The 24,762-nt window shown below is 25.1% G+C and overlaps 2 protein-coding genes across 4 annotated transcripts; one reads left to right on the top strand and one right to left on the bottom strand.

Moving 5' to 3' along the window:
• Positions 1-2,202: 2,202 nt before the first annotated feature.
• LOC129984027 (N-acetylglucosamine-6-phosphate deacetylase-like) lies at positions 2,203-14,240 on the top strand. Of its 3 annotated transcripts, XM_056093893.1 has the most exons (11): positions 2,203-2,441; positions 3,050-3,178; positions 3,867-4,086; positions 5,026-5,165; positions 5,871-5,925; positions 6,015-6,224; positions 7,488-7,576; positions 8,880-9,024; positions 11,588-11,717; positions 11,816-11,862; positions 13,155-14,240. In XM_056093893.1, the coding sequence occupies exons 3-11, from the start codon at positions 3,882-3,884 to the stop codon at positions 13,334-13,336; spliced, it is 1,203 nt and encodes a 400-aa protein (XP_055949868.1). In that variant the 5' UTR covers positions 2,203-2,441; positions 3,050-3,178; positions 3,867-3,881; the 3' UTR covers positions 13,337-14,240. The 3 variants fall into 3 exon arrangements, with proteins under 3 accessions (XP_055949868.1, XP_055949793.1, XP_055949946.1); XM_056093818.1 differs by lacking the exon at positions 3,050-3,178; XM_056093971.1 differs by lacking the exon at positions 3,050-3,178 and having other exon boundaries at positions 2,203-2,371.
• A 112-nt stretch (positions 14,241-14,352) lies between these two features.
• Positions 14,353-24,673, bottom strand: LOC129984521 (COMM domain-containing protein 5-like). Its single transcript, XM_056094453.1, has 7 exons — positions 24,308-24,673; positions 21,501-21,661; positions 17,726-17,754; positions 16,753-16,803; positions 14,958-15,053; positions 14,795-14,870; positions 14,353-14,512 (listed from the first exon to the last, which is right to left on the bottom strand). Exons 1-7 carry the CDS (start codon positions 24,438-24,440, stop codon positions 14,417-14,419), a joined length of 642 nt encoding a protein of 213 aa, XP_055950428.1. The 5' UTR covers positions 24,441-24,673; the 3' UTR covers positions 14,353-14,416.
• Positions 24,674-24,762: the final 89 nt, after the last annotated feature.

The raw sequence follows: 24,762 nt of genomic DNA on the forward strand, positions 1-24,762 counted from the left end.
GAATAAGATAATCAAAATTATTGCTTCTGTCTCAATATTAATAGGGGAAAAAAAAAATAAAAACTGGATTGAACTTGCTGAAAATTGAAGGGAAACAATTATTACTTGAAAATGCTTAAATGCTTAATAATCATGATTATTGAATGAAAAATTGTACTTTAAACCAATCAATGGTTGGAAGTCTTTAAGCACAAGTTAGAATACAATATATAAAAAGTAAAGCATTATCGGTAATTACAAAGACCTAAATAGAAATCAGTTAGTGATATTTGTATCAAATTAAAGATTTCTGAGAAAGTGAAAAGAAATAGAATGCATTAAATAAATTCAACAATTTAGGGATTGCTTATACGACAGTTAAAATAAAAACTTTTCACAAACTTATTACAGTGACTAACACACACACACACACATATATTTATAAACAAAAATGCTAAATCAATAATACCCTTTTGAAGCTGTTTAAATTCAAAATAATTTCTCATCGCTGCTATTTCCTGCTTTCTTAGAATTGCATTTCCTACTATTCATAGATTTTGCAAAAAAATTTTAACAATGAAGAATAAAAAAATACTGTTGAAGAATTCCACCTGTTTTTCTCCTTCAATCAAAAAATATTTTACATATGTATGAAGAAATTTATGATCAGTTAAATGTTATATTTTGATTTAAAGGGCTATAAAGCTATGATACATTACCCATCCTTGCTCTTAAAAAAATTCAGATAAACTGATAATTTGAAGAAACTGATTTTATTATAGTTTTTAAAACAAATTCATATCAATTACAAATTTTCCAATTCTTTAGAACAATATTTTGGACTTGATCATACTTGTTCCTGGAAATGTCAAAAACAATATTCATGTAAAGATTTCAAAACTACTTTTTAAATTCTTTCATGGCAGCTCACACTCTCTTTTCAAAAATAATGTTTATAATTTATATTTCTTTCATTTTTGAATAAAGAAATTTATACAGTAGTTTTTTTAGGTAGTCACAATACGCAATTACAATGGATTTTTCAACAAAAGAAATAAGTTAATTAATCTTTTTGACAAAATCTTACTTGCAGTTTTGTATCTCATTAATACTGTTTTTAGCAACTATTTAATAAATGTAAGTTTTCCTTCGGCTGGAATCAGAAATATTTTATAAAATTATAATTCCAAAGAAATGATTTCCTAAATATTTTGAAAAATACCACCCTTCTCTAACATGGAGACATATAATGCCTTTCAGAAATATTATTTTAAAAGTATTATAGTGAAATAAAACAAGCGGGTACTAGGTCTCAGAAAAAAATTCTAACCAAACCTATCACCAAACTGACAAATATAATAAGGAATTAATAAGAAAGGATTAACTATTTGGTAATTTATCATAAAAAAAGAAGCAACTTCGCACCATTCGCGGCTATGATTTTTCATGTTTCACCATGTCTCTAACATAATATGTATTATAAATAATGTGATTTAGCACCTTTTTTAAATACAACATTATTAAATTTGAATTTTTAAGCAATTTCAATTTAAAAACAAGATTTTTCGTTCCATAAAAAAAATTATCAAAACATATCCTTATAGGACAATTTTCTCAACATTATGATATTTTCCCCATAAAATCCGGTATTCAGAATACAGGTCATTATTATGGAAATATCCTACTATATCTTGAAAAATTACTTTTGATTTTTCCAAAATAAATGCTTAATTATGAAGAGCAGCACTTCATTCGCAAAAATATTAGGATTTACTAAAGTCATATATAGAAAAAAAAAAAAAAAAAAAAAAAAAAAACTGGAATCCGTCTTTTGTCAATAAAACAAGTAATATTAGAAATAAAGCGGTTAAAATAAGAAAATGAAACCGAAAAATTCCGACTTTTCGAGTATTGGTTGTTGCCAATATTTATTTGTGCTTTGTAACGTCGTGGGAGAAAATAAAAACTAACATTTTGTTTTGTCATTTTTTCTATACTTTTCTTTGATAAATGTTCGATTCAAACTCATTTAGTTGCTTTAAATTAAATGAGAAAATGAAACCAAAATTTTTCGATATTTCGAGCATTGGCTGTTGCCAATATATATCTGCGATCTGTAACGTTGTGCACACAGATCAAAAGAATCTTTAATATTTCGGGTTTTTTTTTTATACTTTGATGAATGTTAGAATCATACTCATTGAAAATCTTTAGATTGTACATATAAGTTTTATTTTAAATAGAACATTTGGGCGATTACTCTTACGATATTTTTATCCGTGACTGTGTGATACTGATATCGGAAATTAGAATTGTAAACAAATAACTTGAAAGAATCAGCCTCGATTTTCTTGATAAAATCAGTTCCGGGACCCTTGAAAAGATTTAGATTGTAACTCTGTTTCTTTTTAAATTTCATTAATCATTATATTTGCATTGCTAATCTTTATTTTTAAATATCTGTAAGTATAATTTTACACCGGACTTAAACTCTAACTTTAATGTTAAAATAAAAGAACTTTTCAAATAAAATCTGTTCTATTTATTCCCTGTTAATATTTGCCATCAAGTCAAAAATTAATTCTAAATGCTAACAATTTTCTTAGTGCATCAATGTAAAATTTAATTTTTTTTTCAGTTTAAATGTTCTTATGAATTAAAGTGTTAGATCTCGCCTTTCGCACGTTTTATCATTCAAATACTGTAGTTAATTTCGTATTTATTTATGAGTATATTTTTTAATAATTGCTGTATGTAAGAAGTTATATTTTAATTAAAAGTTGTATTTGAAGCTTTTTTAACTAAACCAAAAAAAAAAAAAAAAAAAAAAAACATTATTTTAACTAAGCCAAAATACCTGAAATCTTTAATTTTATATTGTTTCTACTATTTAGTTTATATTCTCTAACGTTTGGACTTACTAAGAATTTTTTAAAAAATACCAGAATATCTATATAATATTTTAATTTTTTTAAAAATTTAAAAACAATTCGTTGAAGTATCTCCTTCTTAGAAATAATATAAGATAAAGGGGGAAAAATCTAACTTTTTGTCATTTCCTTTTAATTAGATAGCTTATCTGATTGATACTTAACATGAAAGGAAAGGATCAAGGCCATCAAAGATAACGGAAATATGCAAAGTCATTAATTCATGAATTTTGTTTGATGAAATATCTACCAAGTCTGTTGTTTATTGTGTATGTTATACATTTATATATATGTAACTATATATATTTAGAAAGCTAATTTAAAGAGGTAAAAAGGTTTTTAATATCCAACTTATTAAAATGACTTTTTGGACATAAAGTATTATTTTCACATACAGGACAAGAAACATTTTTTTTCACACTGTTATTTGCTTTACTTACATACTGTAACTCATAACATGTAAAAATAAAATGTATTTTTTAAAATTAAAGCTATGATTGCAATTAAAAATTTCAAGAATCATTATGTTATATTTTTTTATGGAATGATAAATACAATTTTGGAAGTAAAATTAAAAAAAAAAAAAAAAAAATCTAAATAAGTTTCCTTTATGATATATAACAAGGGAAATATAAATTAAGAGATTACTTGTCTTAAAAAATTTTCTTATTTGCTTTAATGTGTATATTTGAAATATATAAATAAAATATGAAATATATAATTTATAGATAAAATTTCTTAAGTAATATGATATTTTTAATAAAAATGTTATATTTCAGCACTCTGAATTTAAACTATGGAATCAGCTGTTTTAAGCTCAGCTCTATTAATTGCATTGTAATGTCATTTGGTTTATTTTATAATACTGAAACTTTTGAAATGGTTTTCTTAGTCAACAAGAACTTCTACTATAGTAATTACTTAAAAATATTTTAATTACTTCTGTTATTATTTTAGCATCCATATTTTAACATGTCCCCTCCTGGAAAGCTCATTCAATTCTATAACTGCTCTATATTGAGGGATTCTAAAATAATGAGAGAAGATCTGTGGGTTCGAAATTCCAAAATCATCAATCCAGAGCCAGTATTTTATGATGAAAAAGTTATGGCTGATATAAAAATAGATTGTGGAAATAATCTAATTGTTCCAGGTTTCATTGATTTGCAAATAAATGGTATGGTTAATTTTGTTTCCTAAATTTTTTTTTTAATTTTTAGTATTTAAATCACTACTATTAATTTATTTCACATAATTTCAATTTGATATTCTTTGAAAATAGTACCTATTCAATTACAATTTATGAATTTTAATCAATTATATTTTTGAGGATACTGACACATTAACCATATGCTAGCAATTAAATGATCATTCCTGTTCCATAAATGCCATGCTCATTGCAACTGGCAATTAAAAGCCGGAAAATGGCTAAAGATGTCATGTTAGTCTATTGACTAGGTTTGCTGATAACATGTGGTTAAGTCTAAAGTTAGCAAGTAGGATAATTAGACAATAAGCCAAAAAGTCATTAATGGCTTCTTTAGTTTTTTTTATAGTCTTAAGAATTTTTATTCCTAATATTTATATGAAGTTTATAATTATGCTTCATAATTAAATTTGCTTATGTGTAATGCTGACTAATGTAAAAAAAAAGCAAAAGAATAATTAAGTTTAGAAGGTTTGATTATGTTATTTGAAAGCTGAAATCAAGCACTTTGTTTGTTTGTTGTGATTTTATTTATTATTATTATTATTTGCATGCATTTCTGACTTTCTGTGTATTTTTAAAAGTAATGATTTTGATTAATATGCAAATAAAATGTGCAATGTTATAATATAATTTTTTTTTAAAAAAATGATCTTTTCAATTATATTTTGTTTAGTTACAATCTTTTACAAATTATTAAGCTTAATTTCTTTTTTATTAATATGAAATAACCGTTGATGACTATTTTTTCATAAAAGGTATGTTATTATATTCATATAACATACATTATATATATATATATATATATATATATATATATATATATATATATATATATATTTGTTATGATAATTAGGCTATAAACTTAATGAAATTAATTCAACCGATTCCATTTTATATTTATACCAGGTGGTTTTGGATGTGATTTTTCTACCCCAAAGGAAGATATTGCAGTCAGTGTTAATAAAGTGGCTAATGGTATTCTTCAGTATGGTGTAACCTCATTTTGCCCTACACTTATTACATCAACTCCTGATAAATATCATGAGGTAATTATTTTTTAAATTTTGGTATGTATTTGTTATTGAACTGGTTGTTTCTTTCTGTGTTTACATAAGGCATATGTGTTATAATTAGTTTTTGTATTAACTTCAAAGACTTAAATGCTTAAAATTTAAAGGCATAACTGTAAATAAAATTAAATAAACTATTTTTAGAATATGTATCAGTTGAATTCATCTTCGGATATATGGGGATGCTAATCCTCTCAGATTTTTGCCACTATTTCCATTTGTTACCTTTTGGCTGAACAAATGAATCTTCTATATTTTTATTTTGAAACAGTACTAGTTTACTTAATTATCATTTTAGTTATGTTGTGAAATGTTTTATTTGCATTTTTTTCCAACTTATACACTTAAACATTTAGTTGCTTAATATATAACAAAAGTAAAAACTGAAATGTAATTTATGTATTAGTTTGTTTCCTAATTATATAAAGGGCAAAAGAATTTTTTATGATATTGGAAGAATTTATCAGTGCTATCTATTGAAATATTTTTAAAGCTACATTCACTATAACTATAATGAAAATGAATCATATTTTAAAATAATGAGATTATTTTTTTTCTGTTTAAGGTTTTTACATTTCATTTTAAATATAGATTTTATTAACTGCTGGATTTGCATGTTTATATTGATTTGGTAAATATTTGTTTTTGTTTTTATTCCAATTTAATATAGGAATTTTACAGATTATTCCAAAAATAAGAGTTCAAAATGGTGGAAAGCATGGTGCTGGTGTATTAGGTATGTTTGTATTATTTATTTTTTATGCTATTATAGAATAATGATTGTATTAATTTATGGAAAAAGAATGTTCCTTTTATATTTTATAGGTATTCATGTGGAAGGACCATTTATTAATAAAGAAAAACGTGGAGCTCATCCTATTCAGTATGTTAAAAGTCTTAAAAGTGGAATTGAAGAAGTAATTCAAACATATGGTACACTATATAATATACGAATTATAACCCTTGCTCCTGAATTAGATCCAGAAGGTGAAGTCATTGAAGAACTGTTTAGGCAGGGTATTACTGTTTCTCTAGGTAAAGAACTATCTTTATCTTTCCTTAAATAAAATTTTTATTTTGATTTAAGTAAAAGAAAAAAAAAAAACACCTCTATAAATCTTTTGTATGTTCTTCTATAAAAGAAAGCAGTTACATTTGTTTTTTCATACATCATAGACCATTTACAAGTAATCTTTTTTTATTTTGTTTCTTGCATAATATATTAATATATTGTAGTTCCTTGATGGCTATGAAATCAATATGAAAATTGTAATTTAAATAGAAATGAAAGGATATAGAAATAAAACCACTTGTCATGTTTAAAATTAATTTTATTTACATTAAAGAGAGAGAGAAAGAGAGAGAATTTTATATTTAATATTTGCACAGTATATTTCAAAAGTGGTTTGAGTCCATTTAAAAAAAAAAAAATGAGATATAGGATAGTTTTAAATAATTTAGTATCAACTTTATATATATAATTAGTTAATATTTAATATGTTTAAAAATGGCAATACTTTGTTTAATTTGAAATTTTTTAAAAATTCATTGATATGAATAAATAAATAAAATTGTTAATTATAAAAGAAATTGTGCTGTGAATAATTACGAAAGTTGTAAGAATTCAATTTCCATAGATGTAAGTGGTGAGATCTTATGGTTATTTTTGTTTTGTTTTGAAAATAATCTTACTTATTTTATTTTCTTCAAAAAAAAAAAAAAAATGGATAATTTCATAGTAACATTAGATAACAATTCAAATAATAGGAAATAATAAATCAATTATTATTTTATAACAATTGAAACATAAAATAAAAAAAAATCCTGTTTTATTTTGTTATTGTTTAATATCCTTATTTATGCAATTGGATTAATATATTTTGAGTGACATTTAATTTTTTACATTTGAAATTAAAGATTTTTACAATTGACCAATTATGAAAATGGTGTATGCCCATTTACACTCCGTAAATATATTTTATTTCAGTTAAATTTCCCAAAAAATTTATGTAATCAAATTACTATTGATATATTACTGGAAACTTGATAAATTGAAAGCTTCATTGAAAACACAGGGAATTTTTTTTCCAGATTTGAGTGGTAACCCTGATAATATCTGGAATATTTCCTACAGAAGAATTTGTTAATAGTACTTTTATTTATTTATTTTTTTGTATTTAATGCATTTATAAAAATGAAGGATTTATACTGTTTTTTATTTATAAAAGTATTTAAAAATATACTTATAAATATTTATTTTTTATTCAAATAAAGTATATTTTTAAACATTATTTTTAGGTCATTCTGCTTGCAGTTTGTCAGATGGTGAAAAGGCTGCGGCTCATGGAGCTAGTTTCATTACTCATCTTTTCAATGCCATGTTGCCTGTATGCATACCTACTTTCAATAATCTTATGAAATGGCATTCAGTTCTTTTCTTTGTATGCTAAGTTTATTTTAAAAACAGTCTCACTTACATAATATATCTTGAAGCAATGGTATGATTTAAAAAAAAAAAAAAAAAAAAAAAAAAAAAAAAATTCTAGTGTAAAGTGAAATGCAAGTGAAAACTAAATAAAAAAAATTCATTCTTATTGCTGTTTGCAATTTTAGAAAAATGTGGGAATTTAGTTGCAATTCAATTTAAGTTTTGTCATAATTTTGTGATTTATTTTTAAATTTATAAAAGTCAGCTTAATATGGAATTAAAAAAATTGTAATATAAACAGTAAAATCTTCATTCAAAATGAATTTTACTTTTATTTATATATCTATTGCAATATATTCTTATAAAATATTCAACATTGTGGGAACTTTTTGTTCCTCTTTCATTTAGTAAAAGGTCCTAAATCAAGGAGACAAAAAATTTGGTTTTCACTGAAATTGAATGGGTGACCACATTTACAGCTTGGAAGCCATCAAATAACCATTATTATTAATTATTTTAAAATTATTCCAAACAAAATTGGCTATTCAGAGGGATGATGGCTATTTTAATGTGACAGCTTCGAGAAATATTTCCAGGAAATTGAAGCATATTCCTCATTGGTTTTTGAAACTATATTTTATGGAATTTAATATGTGAAATTGCTTTTCTTTTTTCCTGAAATATTTATATTTTATTTTATGTAGTGAATTCTATTTTAAAGTATTTCATCATTTAGGAATTCAAGACATTACTATTATCAGTTGTAAGAGATTAATTCTAATAATCATTCATTCTATTTATTATAATGAAAATTGTTGCCATAGGATAAAAAAAATTTGGGAACAAAAAGCTGCATACATTTTACATGCTGTGAATATAATTAAAATATCTAATTTATATTTCAGCTTCAACAAGTCACTTAGTAAGAAATACTTTTACTTCTAAGAAAAAGTATTTTCATGGAAATAACATGAACCCACCTATGTTTAATTTAGAATTTCCATTGCAAAGTGTTCCATAGTGTTGATGATTTTACTCAACTAAATTGTTTTTAAATGACTGTTAAATAAATATATATATATAGCTATTTTCATTGTCTGTTGTAATTTTAGAAAAAAAATAATAAATAAACAGTAATTATAGAAAAAACAAATAAACAAACTCTAGTTTGAATTAGATTTTAATGAATATTGATATTTTTCTTTATTGATTGAATTTTTTAATGGTTATAATCAGGACAGATAATAATTTTTTTGTTATAGTTCCATCACAGAGATCCAGGCCTTGTTGGATTACTTACGAGTGAGAAGTTGCCTCCAAATAAAAATATATTTTACGGTATAATTGCTGATGGTATTCATACTCATCCTGCTGCATTAAGAATAGCATATTATTCAAATCCAAAAGGTATTGCTGAAAAGTTTCTTTGGAAATATTAAGGAATCATTTAATATTTACTATGTATTTCCCAATGCTCTTCCTTTCTTTCCCATCTAAAATGTCTTGTATGAAGTGTATTAGTAATGAAATATATTAATGATATTTGTGAAAGTAATTTATTGACACTTGAAATAAACTAATTCTTGAATTTTGCAATTAATTTGAATTCTTTTAATTTGTGAATTATAATGAAAAAGTTTAATTGATATACTTGGGACATCTAAGAGCATCTTAAGCTCTATAATAGACTAAATTTTACTCTTATAGAAATAATGCTATTAATTAGTCAGTAAAGAATACATTTGGACTGAAAGTGCAACGTTTGGTTTGGAAGAAACTGATATCATAAAGTGAAAACCATGTAAATGACATACATAATTTGTATATATATCACTACTTGTATGATGTGTGTGCATATGGTGCTCTGCTACCCTAATCTTTTAAATTACAACTGCCAGATTTTTCACATATATACCATAACAAATGGAAATGTGGAGTTTGGAGCAATTCATTTGAAATTTTAGCCAAAATTTAAGGACTATCTTGGTATTTTTTCTGCAATAACATCTAAAAATCTTATTGTACAAAAATAGATTTTGCAGTCTGAAAATTAAAAAAAAAGAATGCCTTTTTTTGAAAATTTTGTTACTTAAAATTTTTTCTTCTTCTTTTACTTAATTTTCAACAATAGATTAAATTGTTGATTAAAGTTAAAACTATTTTAATTGTTTTATCAAATATTTTATTGTATAATTGTATTTATATTTTTTTTCCATTGTTGAAAGCTAAATTCTTTTAAACATCTGTGTTGTTTATAAGATGAATAAAAAAGAAATTTTACAATATTTCTAAATTGGACATTTAAGTTTATAGAAATATTATGTTGTCATGGTACTGGTTTCCATTTGAAAGGCATGCACAGTGTACAGATAATATGTAAGACATTGTTGTATAAATTATACAAACATTAATGTCTGTCAGTTTGACAATATCAGAAAATAATATCTGAATTAACTGAAATTAAATGTTACTAATATTCTTGCCAAACTAGCTGGCTATAAAAGGAATTAGTGTGTGTATATAATGATATCTCTTAATCTAATTTAAATTATAATAAATTTCCTAATTTTTATCTTAATTTAGACCATGTTAACTTCATGCTAAAATTTTTTTCTTATTTCCTGATCCAATCCAATACTTTTTTTATTTAATTAATGTTACATACGCTCTAAAATGCTTATTTCTGCTTTTTTTTTTCATTCTCCGAGTGAAGGTAACATTCTTTTAAAGATTCTTAAATCGACATGTGTCAAAGAAATATCTATCAAAATCTCATTGTAAAAACCATTGAAGTGAAGATTTCGTGATGTAGACTGACGTATTTTTAATCACTTGTACATAAATTATGCTTCCCAGGATGGAGTACCGAAAACAGAAAAGACACTTTGAATTTTTAACTTCATTTTATTTCCATCCTAGGTGTCATGATTTTTTGTACAAGCAGAAGCGACAGGCACGACACAGAAAGACGCAACACGAAATGAAGTAAAGCTAATAAAAATTTTATCCCTGTGAATATATACTGTGAGATTTTAATAGGGATTTCCTACATGTGTGGATCACAGGCAAGGGATCTTTTAGAGGAATTTGTTTAAGTCAGAAATTTTTTATATTTTAAGTCGGAGTGTGGGAATCGCTGACAAAGGAATTTTTACAGAGCTTTCTGTTGCATTAATTAAATAGAAAAAGTGGAATGGGATCAGGAAATAAGAGAATATTTTAAAATGAAGTTAATATGTGCTGAATCAAGCTAAAAATTAGTTTAAAATATCATTACTTATAGATATAAGCATATAATTACACTAATTAATTTAAATAATTGGTTTATAAAGTAAAATAATTAAATAATGCTATTAGTCTCCTAAATATTGTATTTTAGTGAACTTTTTTTTTTTGTTGTTGTTGTATGAACTTCAGAATGATAGAAGAATTATAGTCAGAGAGAATAGTTGCATTTTATTTTTATGTAAGAAATTATATCTTTCATACCAAATTATAAATGTAAATTAGAACTCAATAATAAATAAAATTTAAAGAAAAATTTCCATTTTGTTTAAATTAATTTCAAGTTATTTATAGAATCTTTTTGTGGTATTAAAGTGAACCATTTATAAACAGAGTGAGATATTATGATTCAAATGAATATATTTCAAAAAGTTACATAGTGTGCAGAAAAATGTGCCTTAAGCGAAATGATGAAATTGCTATTAGTTTGAAGTTGAAGATTTACTATAATAATATTCAAGAAATTTTGGCTCTACATTTAGAAACAGTAATAAGTTTAATGCTATATTTATTATTTTTGTGGTGGTAATTTATGATAAAAATCATTACCATGGATAAAAATTTATGAATGAGCTGTCAAATTTTTACTTTATATTTATCATTACATTTTCTTAACCTTAATTTATGAAAAATGTAATAAATAATTCATTTTATTAAAATAATATTTTTTCTTTAAATATTTTAGGTTTAGTACTAGTTACAGATGCAATGTCTGCCATGGGATTACAGCCTGGTACTTATAATATTGGTGACCAAAAAGTAGAAGTCACCAACTCTTGTGCAGTGCTTTCTGGTACTCAAACTTTAAGTGGAAGGTAAATTAAGATTCTTATATCAAGTAAAAGTTTTTACTTGAACTATCTTGTAAATTTTCATTTCACTATTAAAATAAAAAAAAATATTTTGTTTCTAGCATAGCAACAATGGATTCTTGCGTAAGGTTTCTGCTGAAATCAGTTAGTAAGTAAATAAATAATTTAATATATATATATTATAGAAAATTGGTACAAACAATTTTTATTTATATATGTATTATACTATTTTTGGATATTTTTTTAACAAATTAATTATGGATACTATGTGTAATTTTAGAAAAAGCTCTACTTGGTATATGCATTTTTCAAGTTACAATTTATTTGGATCATTAAGAGTTACTTCACTTTTTTATGAACAGAATACTTAATTTTTTTATATTTTATTGAAATTTAAAATATAGGGTCTTTTTCAAATTACTTAATTATTTTGAATTGTTAATAATTAACTTTATTAATCATAAAATACGTTTTTAATTAATGGAAACAATTACTTTTAATAATTAGTTATGACACATTAATGTGCTTTTTAAAAACAATTTCTTGAAATATATATAAAAAAATTGATATATTAATCAGTGAATTGTATTTGAAATCTGCTGTTATATTTTGATAAATACAAATTTAAATGCCTAATCCAAATTGTTCTTTATAAAGATGGAGGGGAGAGGACACAAAAAAACAATCCTTTCTTTATTATTGTTTTAATTTATCTTTATTATATTGTCATCAAAATCATTTCTTTAAAATTGGATTCATTTGACTTGTTTCCCATTTAGAATAAGCTTTCTAATTTTGACTCATAGTCAATTAATTACTATCTGAAGCAGTATGTCATTTTTCAAATTTCTTCTCATACAATCAAACTTTTTTTTAAATGATAGTTTAATTATAACAGTGTTGAAGGTTTATTCCAGAAATTTCCCTAATTAGTCTAATAAAGCTTGAAACACCAAAATTCCTCCCCAAAAAAATCTATTTCCTGAAAGTCTATTTTTATCAAGTGATAACTTTTTATTTACTCAAAATAATTCAGGTTTAACAAATTATGACTGACTTTAAAAGGATTGAATTCAAACCATTAAAATGATTTATCTTCTAAAATAAAAATTTTTAATGACAAAGAAAATTTATGAACCATTCTACAATTGAAAAAAATGTTTCTGAAATTATGAGATATTTATTATAATGCATTTTTTATCAACAATTTATTTGTTAGTTTTGACATTCTTTGCATGAATATTTAAGATTTTATATGCATGCTAGCATTTTAATAAAATCAAGAGAAGAAATAGCAATCTGAAATCATTTATAAGAGTATATCAATTTTATGAAATTCTTTGAAAAGATAATAGCCTTTATGGCAAGAAAATGTCAAATTTCTATGAAAACTAATAACTTAGTGATTTATAAAAAAAAAGTATTTATTATTAATTTTAGAATGCTCGCTGGTTGAGGCTATAGAGTGTGCTACTTTACATCCAGCACAAGTACTAGGAATTACCCATTCTAAAGGCACCCTTGATTTTGGTACTGATGCTGACTTTGTGATGTTGAATGATAATTTAGAGGTAGAAGCCACTTATATTGGTGGTGTTTGTGTTTGGAGCAAAAGCGACTAACATTTTGTCCAGTAAAAATGTGTTTTTAATATGTCAAAGTGCCTTATTGTGACAAAAAGAGCAGCTATATAATATTTGTGCCAGTTATATTTTTTAGCCAAAGAATTTGAAGTTTTGTTTCTTATTTTAAACTATAAGATTAGTTCCTCATCAACAAGTCATTTAATATGTATATTTCATCTAACTAGTCATCAAGGTTTTTAAATTCCTAATCTGATCTCATATACATATGATACCTGATGATAGATTAAACATCATCTAGCAAATTTTTACAAGATATGAAGATCATATTTGTAAAAGTAGTTTAAGACATGTGTATGCATAGATTCCGATGTTGTATTTGCTGTAACCAGTTGTCTGAGTACATTTTTATGATGTTCCTATTTGTTTTTGATAATTTATAAGTGTGAAAGTGATGAAATTTATGTGAATACATATAATCATGATGCACTGTTTGGAAAAAAGTAAACTTTGAACGTGTGAAATAAGAAAGCACTATTTCATTATTAATAGATTTTAAAAATATTATCAGCTGCATTTGTTTTTACATTGTTGTATTTTAATAAACTTAGTGTTTTGTTAAAGTTGAATATGAGGATTAAAATTTTGATTTGATTTAAAGCTTTATAATTGTTTAATTAATGGTTCATTCTGATGATTAATCAACATCTCATGCTAAATTGGTTGTCACTGTTTATACTTCTGCCAATTAATTTATAGTGCAAGAGGTTAAAGAGAAAATGTAAATATATGATAATCCTAAAAAATATGTAAGCATGTATTGCAGCAAAGAAAGAGAATTCTGTTTTCATTATTTAATAAAAATATTAGAATGAATACTTATTTATTTACTAATATATGTTTCATCAACAGTTGTATAATTTACCATTTATTGATGGCTGATAACAGGTTGCATTCAATATATATATTTACAGTTGTTTATGATCAAATTATATATAAAAAACTATATTTATACATTTAAACTGAATAAATGTCATGTGTGATATAAAAAAATGTTCTTTTTTTCCCTTCACAAAATATTATACAAAACATAATAAAGGTCATTATAAAAAATGGTATTTAGTTCTTTAAAATGCTTTTCATTTCTAAATTTTCCATTTCTTTAAGAAGAGTAGCTACAGCAAATCGTAAACGATGAAACTGGGAGGGGTGAACCTAATAACAAAAAAAAATTTAAATGAGAAAAAAACACCCAACTCTTAATACTTATTAAAAATTAAATAATCATTATTCTCATATTTTTTTATGTTGCAAAAGTTCTACTTTATATATAAAAAAAATGTTCAACTGAATAAGCTGCCTTTTAAAATAAAAGTCAAAAATTATTACAGCAAATTTTCTTATTTATAAAGGACATTTGTTTTTTAAATTTTGTTCTTATATAGTATCTTTCATAACATTTAAAATGTGGAATAAATATGATTTAATGCAACAAACCTCAAAAGTTTCTCTTCTACCATCACTTAACTGAACCTCCATCACAATTGCTGGTTCAAGAACTCTGTTCAGAGTGCTAAAGGAAGAAAAAAGCAAGCAAACTATAAAATATTTTTTTTTAACTCTATCTTTTAAAGAGAGGGAAAATGATTTGTATAATTACCTAGTTGAAATGGCTACATCAATTCTCCATTTAAAATGTTTCAGTTTAGGAAGATGAGGTGCAATATTATTGAAATTGGCTATAATAGATGTACGTCTGAAATAATAAGTAATTAAAAAATCAATACAGTCAACTATATGTTATATAAAACTAATTATTCACTAGGATACTAATTTTACAGTTTATGTAGTATAAATTTGTTTACTACTATAATTCACAAAAAGAAGAGCTAAATCTGTCAGATGAATTCATTATACTGCTTTTACCTTTACAGAAATTTTTGCTTTGATTAATTATAAGGATGCAAATATTACAAAGCTAAGTGTTTTAAACATTATTTGCAACCTGAAGTTATGTAATCACAAATATAATATCCAATATTTAATAAACTATTTTATGAAGAAATACTGTTGAAAACAGTAAATAAATTTTTAAAAATATAAAATTTATTCTTGTGAGAAGAAACATTAAAAAAGTAATTAATTGCAGTCCATATTATATAAATTACTGCTATCACCATATCAAAATACAAAGGCAATCAAAATTGGGATTGACCATTAGTACTGTTTTAAGAGGTCACTTTAAAATCCTTATATTTTTTAAAGAAAGATTTGGTTATAATTTGTCTTAAAAGGTTTTAAGAGAGTTCTGATGATGTGATCTTATTAACAAATAAATACAAATAATATATAAACTTTCTATATATTCTAATTTGACTATCTGCAGGTTACTTTAACATTGTATTGGACAGTAGATAATTGTAAGTTAATTCTCTTTAAAATCTATTTAAATTTTCCTTTTCATGACACGATGATAATAGCACACAGATTTTTGATAGTTTAAGTAATAAAAATCATATTTATCTACTAAAATAATTGGCTTTTAATTGTATTTTACTGTGTAATTAACACAAAATGACTAAGACAAATTTCAAATCCTTCAAAATTACATCAACACGATACATCATGAACTTTTCTTTCCTCCAAAAATTCTCATATACAGGCAAAGCAAATTTTACAAATAAATTAATGCTAAAATTTTTTTACTATTATTTAAAAAAAATTATCACTTGAAATTCTAATAAATTTCAAATAATCAAATTTGCAATTCATTTTTATGAAGCAGATATCTTAGAGAAATCAAAAATTTTAAAAAGGAAGAGTTGCAAGGAAACTATCTGCTTAATGGTGAGCTATTTGTTGTGCTTGACTAGATGTGGCTGTGAGAAATGAGATGGGGACAAATTTTTATTGATTAGCTGATATTTTGAAATGGCTACTTAAATTAAAACAATCAATATTCTTCAAAAGGCAATTTATATAAAGATTTAGTTTTAAAAAAGTATTAATGTATGAAAAGCTAAAATCACTATCAACTGGATTTATTTCAGAGCTATATAATTAGTTGGTTTTCAAAACAACAATATAAAGCTGAATAATTATAAACTTTTAGATAAGAATAATTTTTTATAAAAGAAATGGCAAAGTGAAATACAAAAGAAAATAATTTAACCAAAGAAAGTCTATCAAGGCATATGCATGTTATAACTAAACAAGGAAGAGGAATTTTTTTCGTATCTGAAGTCCTACTTTTTTCATATATACTTGGATTTTTCTTTATAAATGAATGTATTTTATAAATGGTAGAACAGTATTTGAAAAGGCACAATATATTTAGATTACTAAAAGTATTAAAAGAGAAATTTATAAATTTAAAATTACAAAGTTGTTAAATATTCCATCAACTGTAAATAAAGAACGCATTATTAATAAAAAAAAAAAAAAAAATCCCATACCTTTGTCCATATACCACATTAGTAAGATCTTCTATATAGTCCTCACCGATTCTATAAAAATTAAAAGAAAAAATTAAATATGAATTACTTTTTAATTTAATTTTTAAAGTAATACAATTTATTATTTGTTCAAGACAGAGAATGAAAAATTTATAGTAATATAGAAGAATTGGTTACTAAGTTCTTGCAAAGGCAAAAATATTCAAACCTAACCTATCAAAACTCGATTAACAAATTTAAGAAATTCAAAATTAATACATTTTACAAATTATCATCTTAAAAGAGTTACAATTTAATACCATTAGTCACCAAGTACTCGGTTGTCCTGTATAGGCTAAATTTATTTATCCAGTCATTATTTATAGTGATATTTTTAGATATTAATCATAAGCATATACTTTCATCCATCACCTATTATGCAAGAGTTAGTTTTTAAAATTTTCTGTTGTTGTTGTTGTGACTTATGGCACTTTAGAAGCCCACTGACAGTTATCTGTCAGCGACTTAAGTCGAGTGAGTGTCTCTTGTTTCTTCAGTAGCAACAAATAGGATCAAGTGTACAACTTGGCTACTTCATGCGGCACATTCGCTTGCATAACCCCTTTTTACAGAGGGACACATTCTCACACCTCACAGATAAAATACAGAAGAAGAACAACCATGCCCGAATCGGGACGCCCAGATCACGGGGAAGACCCCGAAATATATGGCCTTTACCCCTACGCCAGGACGTCGACCTAAGATTTTCTACTTTCATTAAAGTTAATTTTGAAGATGACTAATAAATAATGACAATAATTAAAAAATATTTTATTGTAATAATAAAATGAATATTGCACAATGAATTCAAAGAAGTGAATGCACACACCTTAATGAAATCTGCAGAATTTATCCTTAAAATTAGAAATACTGAACTAGATTATTATTCTAAAATAGAATTATTCTATTGAAAATCAAAATTCATATAACTCACCCAAGTTCGTGAAGATCTTCTTTAAAAATCTGCAATAAAATTTTTAATTTAGTTTATCATACTTTAAATTAGTGCATTAGAAAGTGAGAACAAACTGTTCAAGATACAACTGGTATTGTCAATAATTTAAATTTATTTAAAAATAGTGTATGAAAAAGTAAAAGATTAAGTGTTTACAGTTAAAAATGTTCAAAAGCACTAAAGAGCAACGATTTTGCATGCTTATAAACTAGTACAATCATTATAAAAAAATTATTTTTATGTATGACATAATAAAATACCAAAACTGTGCACATACTACATAGTTTTTGAAGTATTCACAAAAATCGTAAAATTCTCACAGTTGATTTGTAACAACCACCTTTTGAGGGATATTAGATATGTATATTAGATTTATTTATATATCTACTTTTCATGAAACATGAGTTTCAACAGTCATTATAATATCATAATTACCTTAATATTTAATTTATATTCAGATCAGATAATTTTATTTTAACATAAATATGATTTTTTTAAATGCTTTCCTCCCATTCAAATGACATAAAAGTTTGATTGCAAAACAGATAGAATGTAGGGACATATAATCCATTTTTTTCTCTTTACCAGCAGCTAAATTTTACTCTTTAACTGTTTGACTGTGTAATTTTTATTTCACTAATGTTGCATTATTAACTGTATTATTATCATTTCTACTTCAGTTTAACTGGGACTCTAATATAGACTGTTTTTAACTGTCACCAGTTTTGCTTGTATTCTCACATCCGGTGCTTTTCTGCAATAATAATCAAATAACTATTTTTTTATAGTTAAGACAACTGGAAATGCAATTTCTTAAAACAAGTTAATTCCCCATTATGAACTAAATTTTAAGAAGCTAATTTCTACATTTACTGTGGAGATTATGAAAACAAACTCTATAGTGGAGATTGTGTGTTCTAATCTCATCCGGGTCAAACAATCTTCTGATCTTAATGCAGCATTAGAAGCATCTAAATAGAATGAATTCAACGACTACTTTATCATGGTCCTCAAAAACAGCTAATTCTGATGCTTCCGATAATGCAATTAGTGGTGTATTGAATACCCTATGAAAATAATTTACATCCTTTTCATATAAGCTAAGTACTATTGAGCAAAAGTACATCACTTACAACAGAGAACTTTATACGGTGATAAAGCACTTTTGGCACAGCTTACAGGTTAGGATTTTACAACATATACAGATCATAAATCTTTGACTTTCACTTTTTCAAAAAGATTTGATTTAAATTCTCCTAAGTAGCTTAGGCACCTCGACTTCATTTCACAATTTTGCACCAATATCCGACATATTATTGGGTCAGACAACACTTAAGCTGGTACTTTGTCATGGCTAAAAGACATCTAAACCTGCAATTGACTTTTCCACCATGGATGAAGAGCAGATCACAGATAAGGACTTATCTGAATTACTATCCCTTACTTCAAATACAACATTTGTAGATGTCATCAAATCTGAAACTCTATTGTGATAAGAGGACTGGAAAAGTGTGACCATATGTTTGGAACAAGTTATACAGTATTTCCCAATCTCAATGGTTTATCCCATCCAGGCATTACAGCCTCTTGTGAACTTATCCAACAATGATTTATGTGGCCAAGTAAGTTAAAAGATATTTCAAACTGGGGACAATCATGCATAAATTTTTAAAAATCAAAAGTTTCCTTTCATTTCGGAAAGGTTTGAGTATGTTTCATCTAGATAATACAGGACCCTTGTTTTCATCTGAGGAATAAATCTACCTAATCAAATTTATCAATAAATTTTCTTGCTTGCCAGAAGCAATAATCTTATAAAGTTATTATAATGTTGTTAAAGATATCATAGCTGAAACCACAGCTTGCATACTTATTACACATTAAATTTCCAAATTTGAAGTTCCAAAAATTTTGACAACTGACCTAGAACAATTGTTCAAGTCTCGCTTAATTTTTTTATTTGCCAAGATTTTAGGCACTTGTATTCAAACTACTTAATATCACCCATTTAGCAATGGATTAGTCGAAAGATTTCATTGCAGCCTTAAGCAGGCCCAGAAGTGAAATAATCATGCATGATGGACAGAAACCTTACTAATGGTACTTCGTGGCCTTCAAACAGTACCAAAAGAAAATCTTGGTGCTTATTGCTTCAAGGTACTATTTGAAACAACATTGTCTCTTCCAGGGAATTCTACAATCCTTTGACAACAACAGTCACATACAGATCCTTCAGATTTTCTTCAGCATTTGAATAACAACATGTGAGAATTAGTTCCAATTACTACTTCTTTATACATTTTTATTACTTAAATTCTTCCTTAGAGACTTGTACTCATGTTTTTGTACGCAATAAAGCTGTGGAAGTATCATAGAAAAACCATATAATGGTCACTATGGAGTCATAAAACAGATAACCAAACAACTTCACCCTTCTGATCAATTGGAACTGATAACCTAAAGTCAACATTCATTATCCGAGAATATTTATGCATACCACGAATACCATTAATTAATCTTGGTGTAAACCCACCATCTAGCTCTGATAAAATTCACCATCTTTACCCCTAAATAGAACTAATTGTTCTGGTAGAATGGTTATTTCGATCTTTACTACTTGTGATGTATTCAGCATACCAGTACTTGGATGGGGATATTGTAGTGGATTGGTAGCAACAAAATCAGAGAACTTTATTTTAAAGTCTACAACTGTTTAACTGCATAATTTTAATATTTATTTCACTAATATTGCATTGTTAACTGCATTATCATCATTTCTACTTAAACATAAGTCTAACTATGACAATAATACATAATGTTTTTGACTTTCACCAAATTTGCTTGTATTCTTATGTTCAGCGTTTTTTTTTTTTTTGTATTTCATCAAATAAACATTTTATTATAATTAAGATGATTGGGGACACAATTTTTAAAAATAAGTTGATTCTTTATTATGAACTAGATTTTAAGAAGCTAACTTCTACATATAATATGGAGAGATAAAAACTTAAACTACATATAAGTAAATAAAATTGAAATCTGAAGAAATTTGCATCATTTCTTTTTATTAAGTAAATTAATTAGGAATTATTTATATATCAATGGCTTAATGTTGAACACTTAATTTTTGAATTTCCTTGATTAGGTAGAGGATATTTTCAGTATATCCTTAAAATGATTCCCACAGAGTAATAAAATATTCCCCTCTTTGCAATTGCATTTGTGTAAAAATTTAATTTTGGGCTTCTAGTTTGGAAAATCATTAAATGATAATGTAGCACGTACAATTTGTATGTATTTTTTCATCTAGACTGTATCAGCCACTGCTAATTTTGTTAACTGGTAATTTTTGCTACCAATTTTATAAACTGGGCATTTATAATTTAGTTTGCATAAAGAATAATAAAAGGTACTTGATTGCAACAAAATATCAAGTGTCAAGTCTTTGTGTTTCATGTAATTGAATGCTAAATTTAAGATATCACATTTGTTGATGAAGCAAAGCTTTGCAATATAATTTGTTCTTTGAATTAAAAACATACATCAACAAATACTTAAATTGTATAAAACTAGAAATTTTTGTAAAAGGAGACTTATTAAAAAAATATTTATAAAATTTTTTCAAATGAAGCAAAATTCAGGTAAAAAAAAAATGGTTTTGATAAATTTCCATGTATTATAATTCAAGTAAAAGGCCAAAGAAAATATTGATAAAAACATTTCTTAGAAAAAATTATTTTTTCCTAATACTTACATCCTGTTTTAATGAAGCTTCAGGTAAATTAAGTGCACATTTCAGCAAAGCATATAGAGCACCATAAACAACATCAACATTGCAAGTATCTTGAGTGGCTTTCTTTATAGCTGTATACATTTCTGGATTAACACCTCTACCTTCAAAATCTAGTAATGCTACTGTAATAATAATAATAATAATAATAAATTAAAAAAAAAAGAAAATTTATTTTACAAGTTTTTATTACAATTTGCACAAATGTACAGACTGGCTTTGAATTTAAAATAAAAACATTTAAGAGATATAGAAAACATAGTACTATACTTATAATACAACTTGCATTCATTATTTTATAACATGTGGTTTACAATATTTTCTAAATATAAAATAGAACAATATCCTCTCTCTCTCTCTTTCACACACATAATTAAGCTATATCTGATGTAAGAAAATTTTCTTCCCTATTTTAGCCCAAATGTAACAATTATCTGTAGTGTTTAAGAATAATAATAAAGTTGCATTATTTTGATTCTAAATGCCATTTTCATTTCATAGAGGTTAATAAAATGTGGCTGCTTCCTTTTTAAAAGTATAACTTCTCTTTCACAAATATTTATCATTCTTTAGTTGAACTATTTTCTTCTGATGATGCTCCACCATAAAGAATTCAGACTAGAGCTTAAATTACGCATCCTGATTCCATGCAAGATCGTAAAAATAATTTTCAGAGCATCAAAAATTGTGATAATATCTACAATTGTTAGAATTTGTAATATAAAAAAAATAAATCCTCATAAATGAAAAAAATTATTATAATTTTCCTAACAAATATAATTTTTGGTACTTGATTATTAATAACTTGATACTGACAAACTTTTGACTTAATTACTTATGATACTGGTAAAGATAGCCAAAAGATTAACATGATATGGTTCAATAAGCATGACATTTTTGGTTCAATCATTGGCATGTGGGGAAAACAGAAGTATGTAATAGTAAATTTATGATTAATTCTTTCTTCTATGTGTATGTAAATTTGAGCCTAAAAACCTTTTTTTTTTTATTCACAAATGGAATTATAAAATATTTCTGCACTGGAAGTGAGAATTGCCAATGGAAAAATTAAAAAACCCTGGCTTCAACTAATAGCTCTGATCATGAGATGCTTGAAACAAATAGTATTTGATGCATTTTACTGTGCATTTCTGCTTTAATTTTTATTATATATATATATATATATATATATATATATATATATATTGCCTTTATATTTTTAGAAGATATCTTAAAAATATAATAAAGATGTATTTGTTTAAACATTAAGTATTATATTTAAAAAGTATATTACTTATTAATTAATTCATACTGGTAACCACCTCTACTAATAATAAAAATGAAGAGACAGACTGCTTGATACAACAACCAAATTTGGCAAATATTTGGAGGCAGGAAATGTCCACTTCTGAACAATTTCATAAAATCTTTATTAAAAATTTTGCTGAATTCTGCTGTTTTTCTATAATTACTTCCAAAGATATTATTACACAAAAATAAATTTTACACAGTTCCAAAATTAAAAAGAAAAAATAATTGCCTATTTAATGATATAAATCTTTGTAGTCTTTGTTATCCAAAAATTGTCTTTTCAATGATTTAATGATCATGCAAATTTTCCTGAAATTTAGCATTTTTTTTCTTTTTTTTTTTTTGACATAAGTTTCAACAATGGACTGTTGCTCTGAAATTCAAACTTTTATTATTGAAAGCTGAAGAAGGTGGATTATGTCTAATATAAGTTCAAAGATGAATAAAAAAATGGAATTCCAATGTCGAAAAATTTAATAGATAGACGAGAAGCACATTTAGACTTTTAAGGTTAATTCTATTAAAAAGTCTCATAAACACAATAAAAAAAAATACAAGACAACCGAAATAAGACCTTTAATTGACATTTTGTGGAACCATAAGCAAGAAAATACACCAAAATGATTTAATTGGAATTAAATAAAACCAGTTATTCCATGGACCAGATGGGTGCATAATGCAACTAATTTACTTTAAAATTAATCATACTCATGAAAATTTTAAATATTACTTTACTACTAAGTTAAAGAATTTTTTTTTAACTTATAAGAGTTAGTAGAAAGCATTTTAAGTTTAAATGCTAAAATAATTGATAAAGAAATATGGAATATTTATAAGTATTATTTTCTATTTAATGTCTTTTCTTCTACACACTAACTATTCAAAACATTACACTAAACCTCTGAGTAAAATACTGATTATATGTTAAATACATAAATAATGGCAATTTAAAAATGCAAGTAAAACCATAGAAAAATTGGCTCAACTATTATTAATTAATTTTTAACATACTTCATAAAGTTTATATCTTCATATTTATTAGAAGAAAATATTTAAAAATATAAGACATGTGATAAAATTTTGTGTCAGAAAATGCATACTAATTACCAAGAAAAAGTGGATTACTATCACTAGGGGAAAAAAAAAAAAAAAAAAAAAAAAATTCATTGCCAGAAAAATCTTTTGAGAAAAGAACTGAGAACACACCATATTAAAGTTTGGTAAAGCAATTATCCTTTGACTCGGTTAAAAGTATCTGGTAGGGATTAGTAATTAATTTATCATAAAATAGTAGCAATGCAAAACAAATCACACCTGAAGATAAGTTTCAATTAAAATCCTAAAAATATCACAAAATGTAATGTAAAATATGAATATTTATTCAATTACTACAGATCAAGCAATAGCATATTTTTCATTAAATTAATTAATTCATAGTTGAAACATCAAATTGTTCTTACATTTAATCATTTGACGAAAGACTGGCTTTTTAACGTTGTTTAAATTTTTTCCCAAGGATTTAACATAGTTAGGTATACGGGGCCCAAGAAACAGAGTTCTTTCAGATCCTGCAGGCACAACGGGATGAGCCATAATTTAACAATTTGTTTATTTTAGAAACATGAAAGTAGGAAGGTATGAGTTTTTGAAATAAAAGCATCGCTATTGATTGATTGATTAAAGAACCCCTCCCCCTTTGTGATTTCTAGCAATACCGGCCGCTATATTATTCATTTTTTTAGAAATTTTTGAAGAAAATGTTCAAAAATTCAAAAGTTGTATACTGAAGATTCTTTAGTTTTTATTTCATCTGATTATTTGATTCAAAATAATGATTAATTATGACCATAAATTGTTGCCAGGGTGAAGGATAGCAGCAGGAGAGAACATGCGCAATTGAAGTTTCGAAATGCCT

Source organism: Argiope bruennichi, chromosome 1 (genome assembly GCF_947563725.1).
Source record: "Argiope bruennichi chromosome 1, qqArgBrue1.1, whole genome shotgun sequence".
NCBI lineage: Eukaryota > Metazoa > Arthropoda > Arachnida > Araneae > Araneidae > Argiope > Argiope bruennichi.